Below are 15,903 nucleotides of genomic sequence, written 5' to 3'. Positions count from 1 at the left end.
AGTTTCATATCTTTAGTAGTGAGTGATTCAGCAACTATTGTGATGTATACAATACAGTCCAACCAGAAAGGTTTTACTTAGATCATTTCACTTTTCACCTGGTCTAAACTGTGAGAAAAGATGAGCAAATCTCATCTCAAAGCATTAAATCAGACCACCATAGCTGGCTGCTATAGGGCCATCATCTGGACTTTATTACATACTTTCACTAGTAATAGTGTCAAGGTCGGTGTGAAAACACGTCCGAACAACAATTCACTGTTGCCCATATACTGTAGGCTATTTCCCCAAATGCATCGAGCTGTAATAAGACCAGACCACGTACTGTACCCTGATACGTGCTGATCTGTAAAACCCTCCAGCCAGCCTCCGTTCAAATAACTGCCATTTAAAAAGATAACTGTATAGTGATATCTCTTTGATAACTGGGTCCAAACGGTAGGCTACATTTGGCAAATACTGTATCCACCACACATGATCTATTACAACAAAAACGCTGATGTTGTGATAGTTTCTCCACCCATAACCTCGCTTCAGCAGCACGCAGAGGAGGAGGCGTGATTGATTTTTTTTCTTTTTTTAAACGATGGTATTTAATAAAATAGAGGCTGTTTGGTCAAACACAGTATGCCGACGTTATCAGTAGAGCTATATACATTTGTCAGAAGGTGTGAGTGATGCTTCTTTTAAGGGTATGTCTTTGTAGATGTACAAAATAGCTTAAAACGAGCAGATTGTTAAAGGAGTCTGGTGTGCAGTACTGGTCTAGGTACCAGCGCGAACCAGAACACCCGGGTCGGTTAACTAGGGTCTCCCGATGGGGATTTTAATTATATAACATATGGAAAACAACAATAGAGTTTGCACATTGGTCTATATAGAAGAAAAATGGACTTACAGCGATGCTGGGAACCTGAGTCTCTGGTCTCTCGATCATTGTAGTGTTGCTGTCTGTCACAACCAGCCTGCAGCGGACCGTCACCGAGACATCCACCGATCAACCTCCAGGAGAATGAAACACGAGACTTTCACCCGTTAAAACCGGAGTTTGGTGTAAACAAGAAGCAGCAGAGTACGTCTGTAAACGAATGAATGAGGTTAGATTACATATGGCCGCTGACGGACAGATACTACGACCAGATGATGAAGCTAAGAGAAGAGAAACGCTACAACGACGGTTTCTCCTCACGAGGCTAACAATGTAGGTATACAACACATCCGGTGGAGAATTTCAGAATAAGACGAAATGTATGGCAACAATTATTTTGACCAAATAAAAGTACAATAGACCTATAAAACCTATTTTTTTTTGGTAACTGTTTTATTTTCAAGGGCCGAAGTTAAGCTTAATCATTTCAAGCTAGTATAATGTAGGTTTGTTAAAAATGAAATGAGGGGTTTATTAGAAAACTTTGGAAAGGTCCTTTAAAATCCAGTGGTGAACACTGTGTTAAAACCATGAGGAGGAGGAACCAACTTTTTCAGGTGCAACAAGTTCTTTTTTATAACTAACTATTAATAGGATTCAGTAACAGATATCAGCTCTGTAATAATAATAATAATAATGAAAAAAAAAACGGTCCTTAAAACAGTCCTTTGAAAATGAGCCCCACTAAAATCTTCCACACCTGTCCAAAAGTCAATTAAAGAGTTCAGCTACAATAACTCACAGAACCAGGGTTATCACAGACTACCTCCACAATGTGGGAGTAGAGAGAATGTAACGGCCTGCCAAGAGTCCAGACCTCAACCCAATTCAACACTTGTAGGATCAGCTTGGGCATGCTGTAAGTGTTAGAGTGACCAACACAACCACGCTGGCTGACCTGCAACCAATCCTGGTTGAGGAATGGAACGCCATCCCACAGCAACGTGTGACCAGGTTGGTGACCAGCATGAGGAGGAGGTGCCAGGCTGTTGTGGCTGCGTATGGATCTTCCACCGCTACTGAGGCTCCTGACGGTGTATTAAATGAATAAAGTGTAAAATTGCCAATATGTCTTGTTTGTTCCTTGATATTGATAGAGAGTTCAATCATCCAATCCACCAAACAACTCAAAACAAGAGTCAGTACCAACAGGAGAATACACTGTTTACCATTGACAAAGCATTTTGGCAAATTTTTCTTGGGCGCTCCCCACATAATCAGCTGTGCTGCTCATCCCACAAATGCATGACCCTTACAAGTTGGACATCATTGCGAAGCTAAATAAACAGGCTTTTCAACGATGTAAAATACAATGCCAATTAGCATTGTAACAACAGAGAAATAATCAACCAAACACAAGTTTCCGAACTTTGTTTTTCCAGTTTATATATATATATATATATATATATATATATTATTTTTTTATGAGAGCTACAAGTTAAATTCTTTTAATATGGTTATGGAGTATATATTTCTTGGAGTAACGTGCCTATGCAGAGGGTAGTTTAGTTTATTTATTGACTATACTGAGAGTGTTTTATGTTTTAATATTAGGTGCAAATGGCAAATAAAACTCCTCAATCTTGAAGATGCCGCAATAAAAACAGGGTACAATAGTAGCTACAATGATAGTTGTTTTCAAAAATGTAGATATGCTCACAGCTCCACAGTGATAGATATATCAGTTCAGCTTCAAATGTGGACAAGGAACTCCAGGAACTCAAGAGAGACCATTACATACAATGAGAACCGGGCTCGTATTTTGAAAGGAACATACGCCTTGTTTCCGGTCTCCAGCTGGCTGCTCTGAGGTCTGAGGATAAATTGATGCACCAATGTGACCGTGTGTGTGTGAGGCCTTCAAGTGCTGGAGGCAAAAATGTGCTGCCTTCAAAGACTGTTGTGAATAGCGTCACCAAACAATTACGAACAACCGACAATGTGGTAAATGCGGCTTGACATTCATTTGTCCATAACCATGAAGTAGGCCTATTAAATGAGACAGATGTGATGCAACATAGGAAATAAACTGTAGGCCTTCTTTGAGACGTATATTCTGTTATCATTATCAAATATATATTAAGGGAGCATTTATGACCAGCATTAGCTCTGAGCAGATCATTTCATATCATATTTACATAATAATGGTCCAATAATATAATTCTTCTGGATACCACATTTGTTGCTAGGAATTCAGAATATAAGCAACACTGGTGGTTTGGTAGTGAATGTCATGAGATGAGTTCCTATTTCATTTTTAGAGTACTTCTGCTCTGCTATCCAGTAAATCAGGTGATTAGATGGCTGGAATGAAGAGGATAAAGTTCATCAACAAGTCATCATTGCAAGCATCATTAAAGGCACCACGTGTCCCATCAGTAAAGCTTCTGATGGCAACGTTTCTTGTTGTTTAGTCCTCCATTAAATGAACAATCCCAAAGATCTGATTGCACTTGTGATCAAGTCTTCATAGTGGCTTGGATATGATGCTAAATGGGTCATTGGCGCACTCCAGTGGCAGAGAAAGAAACTGCCATCAGGTGTTCCAGAAAATGCTCAAAGAAAGACACTTTGTTCTTAACTCTGACTTTGCAAAAAGCCTTTTTTGGGGGACAACTCAATGGTTTTGAATATATCCTTATCAAATAGGCCTATTTATAGAAATGAACTTGTCCGTGATGTACTGTCCAGTACACGGTATCATATATTTAAATACATTAATATAGATATATTTATGTATGTGAAAAGTATTTAAAAAATGGAACAAATGAAACTTTTATATATATATACATATATATATATAAATATATATATGTATATATATATATTTATATGTATATATATATGTATGTCATATATTTTAAAATATAATATATGTAATAATGAATAAACATACAGTAAATAACATATATGTGTATGTTTTTCTGTTAATTTGAAACATTGAAATATATCTAGCACTGTATGGGTGTAATATACAACATGTACTCTATTGAGTCATAAACTAATGATAATTTAGCTTTTTTTTTTTTTTTTTAAAGTGAACATTAAACCAACTAACATTTGCTGAAGAGGAGCTACTATGGCTAAAAGTGGCAATACAGAATGATTTTAAATGTTAAAATGTGATGGGACAGTGACACAGATAGAGAAGAGTCAGCAAACTGACACAGGATCTAAAGCGTATCCAAAGTCAGCCAACGTTAACCTCCATAAGCTAGATAGATAGATAGATAGATAGATACTTTATTGTCATTGTCATTGAAAACAACGAAAAACAGTTTAGCAGCTCTTTGCAGTGAAAAACAAACATTAAAACATTCAGTCACAAGTAGAACAATAAATAAGTGGATCATCATCACCGAGAGCGCTGGGCCGCTGCGTCTAACCGCGCCGCCATCTTCTAACCTAAGCTACTGGTCATAGCAGACCAAAACCTCTGAGTGAAGGCTATTGCACTGAGTAAGTTTGTGTTTTATTGCTTAAGAATTCAACTTTTCATTTGTAAGAAGAAACGTGGTGTTTCTTCTTCTTCCAAAAATGAGTTTTTGGCTCAGAAGACATAAACTCATCACTTCAGTCCTGCTGAGGTATCCACTGTTACCACACAGATACTGAATGATGCACACCTAAAGCTTACAGTTGTGTGAGAAAGCTGCTCAACAGTAAATAAAAATACAAAAAGGAAGATGAAAATATCAAAAGCAATATGAGGATTTTAGATGAAGATAGGTAAAAGTTGTGATTCAAGCTACTTTACAGGCAGCACCTGGTATTTCTTTGTATGCCTTTTCAGCACGTATGGTTCCACACGCTAGTTTCATAATATCAAAAACGGAATTAACACTTAGGAAGTGTTAAACGAATGCCAGAAAACCCCCGAGAAGAGAGAAAACCACAGAGAAAAACAATGTCGTATTGTATTGCTTTAATTCAAGAGAGTAGCATAAGCATACAGAAATAGTTTTTTGTTGTTGTTGTCAAAAGAACTTGAAACATGACTGTAAATAGAAACAAAAACATCATCACTTATATAAAAACACAAGACAAAGAGCTAACAATGGTTCATTGTAGAAATAGTGGTGTAACCCGTAGCTTATTCTACTGATGACAACAAGTGGTGTGGGAGGCGTTGCTCTCCCACACCACACCTGAGTGTAGTTGTAAGTCAACTCAAATAACAGTATTTCACAGTGTTGATGGCCTTTCAGTGTTGAATTCATCAAAACTAACATAATTGTTTCATAAACTTAAATTAAACTCTCTGTCAGAAATGTAGAAAATGGTATAAATGTAAATTTGACCCATAATTAAATAAAGTAAAAAAATAAAACATAATAATATTTAACATATATTTTGATAGACAGATGGTTTACCCCCTGCAGACTGATGGTGGGGATAGTAACATATTTATAGTCAACACATCTTTGACAGTTTTAGTTTGAAATTGCAGCATCACAACACATTAACTGGACAGATTTTGTCCGATAGTGGACGTGGTGTTGTTAAAAGGTTAAAGGTTGGAAGTCTGTCCTGGGTTAGCTTTGGCGTCCAGGTAGCTGATGAGCTTCCCCACCCAAGCGTCTGAAGGTCTGGCACACAGCTGATGACCTGCAACCGTCCTCAACCTGCACAAGCACATAAACAAAGTAGTCAGGTCCAGTGCATTCATGTGTATAGGTCCAATGATGGTGGTGATATGTTTCTCTAAGGTTGAGTACTTACAGGACAGCAGGGTTGGAGCATCGCTGGCTGGTTTTGGTGTAGCCAACCACTCTTTCCTTAGGCACCTTGTTTTCATTGAAACGAAAGCAGCATCTCTTTGGGCCAACACCACGCAGACCTACCAACAAACAGATACAGGTGAACACCTCACAACAAACACACACACTCAGAGACATCGTGGGCTGTGCCCCCTTATAGTTCCATTTTTAATTTCCTCTGGGTCTGCACGAGACTAAATCTTTTTTTATTAAATATGTGTTAATTTGCATGCAGAACAGAAAAACATAACAAAAAAAAGCCAGGTTCAAAAGTCTAGTTTCATTTTGTTGACATATTAGTGTCAAACGTTTTTACAGAGGGAATTTTGGATATCTCTTTTTATCTCTCCACAAATCATAAAATACTGTCAACAGCCATAAAACAATCCATTTTCATCATGTTTTTAGGAGTAAATGTTCTATAAATCAGGCTATGAATGATATATGAACAAACCCCTCTGTAAAAGCCTTCAGAATATAGATAGGAATGAAACTGGAAAGTCTGGTGGAAGTGCTGCTGAAGTGGAGATTTCTGGATGAGAGTAAACTCATTTTGAGAAAACAGACTTTAAAGATATGGATTGTAAAATTCCATACATTTTGCAAACTAATAGATATCACCACAAAACTTCCTCAGTTGATTTTTTCTTTTTTTTAACATTATCACAATTATTTTTTGTTTTACAAGTTTTCTAAAATGTTATGTCTAAATATATAAATGAGGCATTATCTAATGTTAACTTTTGGTGAATATAGGAGAAATCTACAAACAGACAAAGTAGTAAAATATACTCCTAAATGTGTATTTTGGATGTTTTCTTTCCACAAGTCTGAAAGAAGACATGTTATGGAAGCAAAATAACCCCAAATCTCTAAATTGACCAGTTCCTGAAAAAACTAAGTTCTTTGCTGTAGTGTCTCAAAAGTATGACGGAGTATTAGGGCCACATTGAGGAAAAATAAATAAACCAGAGATTTCAAGAATAAAGTCATAATATTACGAGAATAAAGTCATAAGGTTACGAGAAAAAAGTTATAATATTATGAGAATAAAGTCATAAGGTTACGAGAAAAAAGTTATAATATTATGAGAATAAAGTCATAATATTATAAAGTAGTAATTTTACGTGTTATTTTAGAGGGGAAGTAGAGCATGCTGCTCTTTTTCCTGTGTGAAAATGAGGAACGTTGAGCCTCTTGTGACCTTATACTTTAGTTTAGGTTTCACAAATAATCAAATACTTCATCTTTTGGCACATCAGCACCACATTATCATCAGGGAAATTGCCTCTTTTGTGGAGGAGGAAATTACTTTTTTTTATCTTAAAGTTATGACTTTATTCTCAAAATCTCTGATTCCCCCCCCCCCTTAATGTGGCCCTAATACTCTGTAGTACAAATGTAAACAGTTCAATATTGTGGAAATGAAGATTGCAACAATTTCAAAGTCCTTTCATACAAATAGTGTATGTGGTGGTGGATCCATCAAATCAGGGTTTCTCAACATTTAAAGCTACATTAATAGATCTTTTTGGCCAACACAAGACATATTATCACTTATAAAGTTGTTATGGCTAAAATGTTGGCAAACAGTAGCCTATTTATTTCAACTGATCAGACTGAATCATATCCATTATATCAAATGTATGAATGTAGTCATAAACATTTAAAAAAAAAAAAAATAAGGTTACATTTCTTCACCTCTCTCACGCACTGATTGAATATAATAATGTCAGAACCCTTCTTACCTTCAGTCAGAGCGATGACGGCCAGCATCAGCACAAACACAGACAGAGCGAGACGAGGAGCAGCCATCCTGAAGTGTGTGTGTTCTCTTCACTGTGTAGTAGTAGGTGAAAGTCTCAGTGGAGCTGTATCAGTCTGTTGAACTTGTCCTTCATCTCCTTCCACTTTTATACAATCGAAGGGCAGCCGGGGGAAGACCCCGGGGCTCCATGTCCCCCTCACTATGACGTGTTAGTATCTCTCACCTTCAGTGGGCTGGGCGTGGGGGGTTTCACGACGAGTTTCAGTGTGGGATTTTTTTTACATGTGTTTTGTATTAAGTCTATTTCACTTCCCCAAACACATTCACTGGTGAATGAGGAAGTCATTTTCTTTTTTTTTTCGACCGTGGTTTCCCTGTGAATTGTGTGACTGTGACCGAAGCTACTGTACTTTCTGCTCACATGTCACAGCTACAATAGACCTTTTTGAGCAGAGTCATTACCTCCAGGTCAGGTGGATTGTACCCTCCGGGTGAGGAGTGAGTCTTTACCCCAAGCGAATGAGTTTAAGTATCTCGGGGTCTTGTTCTCGAGTGAGGGAAAAATGGAGCGGGACATGGAGCAGGCGGTTCGGTGCGATGTCTGCAGTTATGCGGGCGCTGTACCGAACCGTTGTGATGAAGAAGGAGCTGAGCCGGAAGGCAAAGCTCTTGATTTACCAGACCATCTACGTTCCGACCCTCACCTAGGGTCATGAGCTTTGGGTAGTGACCGAAAGAGTGACATCGGGGATATAAGCGGCCGAAATGAGTTTCCTTCGTAGGGTGTCTGGGCTCAGCCTTAGAGATAGGGTGAAGAGCTCAGACATCCGGAGGGAGCTCAGAGTAGAGCCGCTGCTCCTTCGTGTTGAAAGGGGCCAGCTGATGTGGTTCATCTGATCAGGATGCCTCCTGGACGCCTCCCTTTGGAGGTTTTCCGGGCATGTCCAACTGGTAAGAGGCCCCGGGGTAGACCCAGAACACGCTAAAGAGATTATATATCTGGTCTGGCCTGAGAACGGCTCGGGGTCCCCCAGGAAGAGCTGGTAAACATTGCTGGGGAGAGGGACGTCTGGAATTCCCTGCTAAGCCTGCTGCCCCCGCGACCTGGCCCCGGATAAGAGGAAGAAAAAGGATGGATGGATGGATGGATGGATGGATGAATGGATGGAGCAGGGATATGAAACCAATATTATTAATATAAAAAGAGGCAGCGACCAGCCTATTTTTCCCCTAAAAGAATGAAATAACTTTGTTGCTAAATCCATCCATCCATTATCTATAAGTGCTTATCCTATTAAGGGTCGCGGGGGGGGGGGCTGGAGCCGATCCCAGCTGATATTGGGCAAAGGCGCGGTACACCCTGGACAGGTCACCAGACTAAACAGACATACGGGCAATTCTACAGAGTCAATATTAACCCCACCTTTTGACTGTGGGAGGAAGTCAGAAAACCCAGAGAAAACCCACACTAACACGGGAAGAACATGTAAACTCCACAAAGAAGGACCAAGCCGGGTTTGAACCTGCGGCCCTCTTGCTGTGAGGCGACAGTACTAACCACTGCGCCGCTATTTCCCAACATTAAATGTCCATATTCGTGTATGTCTATGATACAGAACATTTTGCCCTAACAAAATTCCTGTTTGTAATTATATCAATAAACTCTCTATAGAGATTCATCAGTCTGAGTCATGGTGGTAATGTATGAAGGGACTTTTGAGTGGCATGCAAAACATCTTTCATTACACTGGAAGTTAAACTACACTGGAAGTTAAATTGCACAGTGTGGGGATTCTCAAGGGTTTTCACTGGAATCACTACACAACATTAACAAGGAAATCATCAACAGTGGTTCCAAAACAGGGATTTCTGGACATCATGAGGGTTATTTTCACAGACTTGACAAAGCTCCTCCAGAACTACAGAAAACATTATAAAGCAGAATATAATGTCAGAATAGTAATCTGACCAGAGAGGAAAAAAACTACATTTCCACTGGACACAATTTTATACCTTTTTTAACAGCTTTTCTTTTTCTTCTTTTTTTTCTTGTAAAACGATAGTTACGAATGTAACTACGGTTCTATGAATCCTGGATGAGTCCAAATGGAAGCACCCTGAACTGAAATTGACGGTTTTGGAAAACAAAACGAAGAAACCTCCTGTGGTGAGGTACAATGGGAACATGGAAATAAGCATCCTTCAAGTCGACAGATGTGAACCATTCCCACCTGGTGACAGCACGAAGAGTGTCCGCTGTGCTCAGCATTCATTATGACCCGGCTGGAGGATGGGGGCCGGCGCCGGAATTGAAGTTTGTACCCCCGGGTTAGGGTGGACACCACCCAGGGGTCTGAAGTGTGAGCTGCCCAGCAGTTGAGCTGCTGCTGGGAGAAATAACCGACAGCCGGCCCTAGGGTCTCAGTAGCGGGCCCCCCGGCCTCTGAAGGCTCTGGGGGGGCGGCGGTTAGGCTCCACGGCCCAGGTTGCCTGGAGGGCAAGTGGGCGGGGTTGTCACGGTAGCGGACCTGCCTCTCGGTGGAGCGCTGAGGTCCGTGGTGGCCACTAGGCTGAGCCGGTGGCCGGGAGCGGCCTCGGGGGGCAGACATGGAGCCCCTCGGCCTGGCAGGGGGGGGCATGCCCCTTCGAAGACCAGAGAACTGCCTGGTCTGGTCAGCTTGGACAGTCCGCTCAAGTACCTGTAGGGCAGCTGTCCCGAACAGGTGGCCTGGTTCTAGGTCTAGGTCGATGTCTGATTCTACCCGATTAGCCTGAGCGAGAGCACTCTGCTAACTGAGGAGAACGTGCAAGAAACAGTCTGTGTAGTGAGAGGAGAGCGAGCACACTGTTTTCACTAGTACAGTAACTGTCAATGTCTGAGTCTACCCGATTAGCCTGAGCGAGAGCACCCCGCTAATGCGAGGACAGTAATGTTGTGGTAATCAATGCCAAGGTTAGCCTGAGCGAGAGCACTCCGCTAACTGTGAAGGCGGTAACGTTGTGAAAACAATGCCGAAATTAGCCTGAGCGAGAGCACTCTGCTAGTTAAGAAGGCAATAAGTTTATAGTAAACAATGCATACAGTAATGTTACCACTATACTCAGCTGTAAGCAATGTTCGTTATAGTGCTACACAGAGCAGAGAGGAGAGCTGGACGCCTCCTCCCTGACAGCACGTTGTCAAACGGTAAACACTGAGCGGACACGCTCTTGTTAGTATCTCACTAGTTTAGCATGAACTAACGCTCTGCTAACTGTGCACAGACGTTCTTGTTATAGAAAACAATGTAAATCGATCTCACCGGGTGATGTACACATTGGAAGATGTCCTTATCACGCTGGTGATGATCAGGATAGGTGCATCCGCCGTCTCCTCCGTCGGAGGACCGAACGGCGGACAACACAGTTTGATGGGCGGCTCGTCGCAGCCTTTGGAGGGCGAAACTCCGCAACTCCGACCGGTGGTCACAAGGCTACCGGCGACGAGCTCAAATAGGTTAGGTAATTTAGCTTTTAGCTAATGCTACCACAGTAGTTGAACTGCGCAAGCGAGAAGATGAAATAGGACTGATCTCGTGGATGACACCGGAACTTATACCTAACCAGGGTCATCCGAGGTCACACGTGACTTTGTTGATATTAATACTCGACCTGCGCATGCGCGAGACGAAGATATTCAGTGTTGAAGCACTGCCTCTGGCGGTCAGTAAGGATGAAATAGAACACCAAATACGTTCACCTCTTCAGGCCGGTTAAAATCCTTCATCAAATAATCATAGAAGGGGTGGCTGTGGCTCAGGAGGTAGAGCGTGTCGTCCACTAACTGGAAGATTGGCGGTTCGATCCCCGGCTCCTCCAGTCTGCACGTAGAAGTGTCCTCGGGCAAGATACTGAACCCCAAATTGCTCCTGAAGGCTGTGACACCTGTGGCGCCTTGTGTGGCAGCTTCTGCCGTATGCCAATGTTAACATGTAGCGTAAAGAGCTTTGATTGATTGGACGACTAGAAAGGTGCTATACAAATGAAAGTCCATTCATAAAAGTCTTTTTGGTTGAACTGCTCATAATCCATGTCCACACTAAGGCAATGACCTGTGAACATGATTTAATTTGAAGGGGTTTGGAATAACTGGACCAAATTGTTAATATGTATACTAAATGATCTTTTATCATGGGAAAGGGGTATAAAATGTGTGCTTTCAAAGAGTAGCCAGCGCATACTGCAGCAGCATTCATCAGTGCACATACAGTATTGTACTGTAGCAGGTGATCTTTATGCGAGAACTTAGTACATCTGTACTGTATGTCTGACTCATATTGCTGCTCTTTGCTTTTAGCATGATTTAGTCATAATAATCCTCACACCAAGTTTGAACCAGTCATATGTGAAGACACCTTGCAGCAGCCCGAGGAGCTGGATGTGATGAAATGATGTAGACCGGACATTCCACTTCAGATTTATGTACATAATAGAAAAATACATTAATGTTTCCTTCTTCCACTTCAGTTTAAGTTTGTGTTTTGAATTAAAAAAAGTCTCAACCTGTTCACTCTATTAGACAAGAAAGCAATTTTTTGTCAGAAGTAATTCTCCAATAAAGTTGTTTGACAAAATATTCTCAAGATAGTCCAGTACATCAGCACTGAAGATGGATGAAGACCATGCGGTCGAAAGCTCAGAAAAAAGTTATTAAGTGGATTATTTTGTCAAAAATACTTATCCAAAGTCAAGAACAGACTTCCATGCTCAAGTAAGTAATGTTGATTTGCATTAAGGTTCAGAGACAAGATAAATGATTTGACTATGGATGAGTAAGTGTCAGATAGTGAAGAGAATGATTTACCCAAATTCTTGAATTTTAATTTGATTTTCAACATTTAAGCAAACACTTCACCAGCATTCATTTAAAGTTGTGTTTCTTTCCAGTTGATAAAGTACAACATCCAAACTCCTTTACGCTGTTTTGGTCTCCACCAGCTCCTGAGGGAAATATTTATAGCTGCTAAATGCTCCACTGTGTTCACCAGCTATAGCTGCTAACTGTGTCTGTGTTTTGTACAGTGAGTTTATCAGAGCTTTTTGCTGCATCTGGAAAAGATGCTGATGAGGGTGGTGAGACTGAATGAAAATATTAAAGTCGCAGGTCGTAAAACCTAAACAATGAGCCAAAAGATGCAAAAAAGCTCTGTAGAGCTGAGGGGAACTGCAGAGTCCGATGGTTCATCACTATGAGAGATCCCTTTCACATTACAAGTAGGCTAGTCTTTTGATCTATTGTTCATATTGGTGAAACAAACACAACATTGTCATATTATTACCTCTGCCGAGGAGGCTATGCTTTTGGTTCGGTTTGTTGGTTTGTTTGTCTGTTTGTCTGTTTGTCAGCAGGAAAACGGAATTTTATTGGCCCGATTTTCATGAAACTTGGTGGAAGGGGGGGCCAAGGAAGAACCCATTACATTTCAGAGTGGATCCAAATCACAAGGCCAATATTCACATTATATTTCACTTATGGAAACGGCCTTGGCGTAGGTCCGAGCTCGCCGAGTGCCCTTCTAGTTACTGTATGAAGTTGTATGTCCACAAAGCAACATTAGCATTCACTTGAGTTTGTGTTTCTGGACATCTTTTGAGAAAAATATCTGGCTCTTTAGCTGCTAAATGCTCCACCATGTTCACAAGCTGGTCCCCAACTGCTTTGCTGTTTGGTGCTGGCAGGTAGAGTACAGAAACAGCTGCCTGCTACTGAAAAATGAGGTTGATGAGAGCGGTGAAAGACTGAACCAAAACAGTAAAACCAAACCAATGAGCTAAAAGACTCCTAGAGCAGGGCAACTGCAGAGTTTGGTGATAAATACTGTCTGAGTATTCTGTCGCATCCTTTGACATGAGACATGGTTATTTGACAAATTTTACATTTTAAAATATTGACAAGTGCAGCTCTAAAAATGTGTGATGCTTTTTGGCTGTACATACTAGTATTGGAGAATCAAAGGAATACCTCAAAACTGTATAAATTGTCTTCAATAGCACTGGGAAATATGAGGAAATTATGTTCCCATACATACCCAGCAAAACTGCATTGTGAATTACATTTCAAGGGAAACATATTTTTTCGCAGATCACGTTTGTTTTTGATGCATCACAAATACGTTTGTAATGATAGTCTGCAGAAGTCCATGTATGGAGGAGGTCAGGGTGGACGGGTCAAACGAACGCAGGAGACCACTGCTCGTGTCCGGTGTGAAACTAAATCTCAATGTTCACTTATTTTACTTACTCTTTAATTTACGTCCTTAGCGTTATAATGCAACCCTAACCCTAATGTAGTCATTTTAAGTCAAACCATGAACGAATCCATCCAGCAATTTTCTCCCGCTAATCCGGAGCCCGGTCGCGGGGGCAGCAGGCTAAGCAGGGAATTCCAGACGTCCCTCTCTCCAGCAACGTTTTCCAGCTCTTCCTGGAGGACCTCGAGGCGTTCTGGGTCTACCTCCGGGGACTCTTACCAGTTGGACGTGCCCGGAAAACCTCCAAAGGGAGGCGTCCAGGAGGCATCCTGATCAGATGTTGAACCATCTCAGCTGGCCCCTTTCGACACGAAGGAGCAGCGGCTCTACTCCGAGCTCCCTCCGGATGTCTGAGCTCCTCACCCTATCTCTAAGGTTTAGCCCAGACACCCTAGGAAGGAAATTCATTTCGGCCGTTGGATTCGCGATCTCATTCTTTCGGTCACTACCCAAAGCTCATGAAACATAGGTGAGGGTTGGAATGTAGATGGACGTAGAGCTTCCGGCTCAGCTCCCTCTTCATCACAACGGTCCGGTACAGCGCCCGCATAACTGCAGACACCGCACTGAGCCACCTATCCATCGAACAAGACCCCGGGATGTTTGAACTCCCTTGCTTAGGGCAGTAACTCACTCCCCACCCAGCGGGTGAAATCCACCGTTTTACGGCAGAGAACCATGGCCTCAGACTTGGAGGTACTGACTCTCATCCATGAAACCATGATGTTTTTTTACTAAACTTAACCAAGGAGTTTAGTTGTGTTTTTTGTTTTGCTTTGTTTCAATTTACAACGATAACCACGTGTTTAAAACGGCAACTGTAATCCGGGAGAAAATAAGTTTACCCTGAAACTAAAATAATTGAGAATGCAGTTGAGTTGTATGGTAATGTTATTTTGGGACAAGGTTAAAATGAAACAATGCCCTTTATGTTTTCAGTCTAATGATCTTGTGTTAGTCATATATGGCTGATCTGACTAGTTTCAGTGTTGGGGGAGTTTTCTCACTTGACAGAGTACCCTGTGTACATTTTTTAGTACAAGATTTCTCCCTCTGTTCATGAAAAGCAGAAGAACTCCTTAAAAGCTTCTTTCACTTCTTCATACCTTGCCCTTTAAGAGTGACAAACAAAAGTTTCCTTTTTTTGGTTTAACCTCAGTGGTGTATGAAAACACCAGCCTCACTTGAGTGCCTCCGATCCGGTGGTATTAATCAATACGTAGGCTATGTATTTGTACATATTGTGAATATGATTGATTAGTCTGATACACAACACACTCTATTGTGCCCTTTTACTTGAGGTCAACCAGTGCTTCCACTGACCACAAGTCAAGTACATATTAAATTCCGGGTAAGGCAAAAATATATATATATGTGTTCTGAGTTTTTCTCACCACAGAAAAATATGTTATTAACCACCCAGCCACATTTGAATGACTTCTGATAGTGAAACGAGTCATTTTATTAAAAATAATTTATCCACCGTTTTACAGCCGCAACAGTAACGATGGAGTATAGACTACCGCAGAGCATATGATGTAAGCACAAGTTTATCTAACTTGTGATTGGCCAGTGAGCCCAGTCCTGGAACACACACGCAGCGCTCTCATGCTCACCCTGAATGACCGGCACATAGACCGGTGGGAGAGAGACGGGGCCGGATGGCCGGTAAAAACTTTATGGATGTTTTTGACGGTCCACTGGGATTTGTCTCAGTATGCCAGATGGCCACTACACCACTGTAAGCCATCGTGGCACGACGCAAGCTATTGGAAATAACAGGTTTCAGAGCGACGTGGTGCTGTTGTCGCGTTGTCTCTGAAAGGACCTTCAGTGAGTGAGAGAAGGAGACAGAAATGGAGAGAACTAAGTGAAAGAAATACTCAAGCAGGGGACAAAAAATTTATAAAAACTGATGAATATTCATTCACACCAGAAGGGTGAATTATTCAGTTTTCTTTCCTGAGAATTAAAAGTAAAATTTAGCATAAAAAGTGCTGTTGCAGTGTACTTATTATTTTGTTATTTTCATTCTTTTAAAGTCACCAGAATGCAGGAAACAAAGTCTCTGAAATGCACATTTTTCTGGGGGAAGACCCTCTGACCCCCCACTTGGGTCATGGAATCCTCCCTAGTTTTAGGTCTGAAGGTTGGAAT

At 41.2% G+C, this 15,903-nt stretch overlaps 2 protein-coding genes and 1 long non-coding RNA gene across 4 annotated transcripts in view; 1 reads left to right on the top strand and 2 right to left on the bottom strand.

Annotated features, from left to right (window-relative positions):
- LOC141765587 (septin-7-like) overlaps positions 1-1,197 on the bottom strand; it is a 60,921-nt gene extending 59,724 nt beyond the window's left edge. The window contains exon 1 of one of the 2 annotated variants that reach the window (XM_074631668.1): positions 899-1,197. In XM_074631668.1, the coding sequence (XP_074487769.1) occupies positions 899-937 (39 nt within the window). In that variant the 5' untranslated portion in view covers positions 938-1,197. The remainder of the gene's footprint in view (positions 1-898) is intronic. The other variant, XM_074631667.1, reaches the window with a different exon arrangement.
- LOC141765594 (uncharacterized) overlaps positions 1-15,903 on the top strand; it is a 371,017-nt gene that overhangs the window by 29,379 nt on the left and 325,735 nt on the right. The window lies entirely within an intron of this gene.
- On the bottom strand, positions 4,839-7,661 carry LOC141765566 (monocyte chemotactic protein 1B-like). Its single transcript, XM_074631633.1, has 3 exons — positions 7,437-7,661; positions 5,651-5,768; positions 4,839-5,553 (listed from the first exon to the last, which is right to left on the bottom strand). Exons 1-3 carry the CDS (start codon positions 7,501-7,503, stop codon positions 5,439-5,441), a joined length of 300 nt encoding a protein of 99 aa, XP_074487734.1. The 5' UTR covers positions 7,504-7,661; the 3' UTR covers positions 4,839-5,438.

This window comes from Sebastes fasciatus, chromosome 4 (assembly GCF_043250625.1).
Source record: "Sebastes fasciatus isolate fSebFas1 chromosome 4, fSebFas1.pri, whole genome shotgun sequence".
Lineage (NCBI taxonomy): Eukaryota > Metazoa > Chordata > Actinopteri > Perciformes > Sebastidae > Sebastes > Sebastes fasciatus.
The sequence above is the reverse complement of the archived record's forward strand: the minus strand, read 5'-3'. Positions and strand labels throughout refer to the sequence as shown.

Bases quoted from the DNA above. Each gene is read 5' to 3' on its own strand.
- LOC141765566 (XM_074631633.1), bottom strand. From the start codon at position 7,503: ATGGCTGCTCCTCGTCTCGCTCTGTCTGTGTTTGTGCTGATGCTGGCC. The intron at 5,769-7,436 runs GTAAGAAGGGTT...GTTTGTTGGTAG, and splicing joins CGTCATCGCTCTGACTGAAG to GTCTGCGTGGTGTTGGCCCA. The intron at 5,554-5,650 runs GTAAGTACTCAA...GTGCTTGTGCAG, and splicing joins TGCTCCAACCCTGCTGTCCT to GTTGAGGACGGTTGCAGGTC.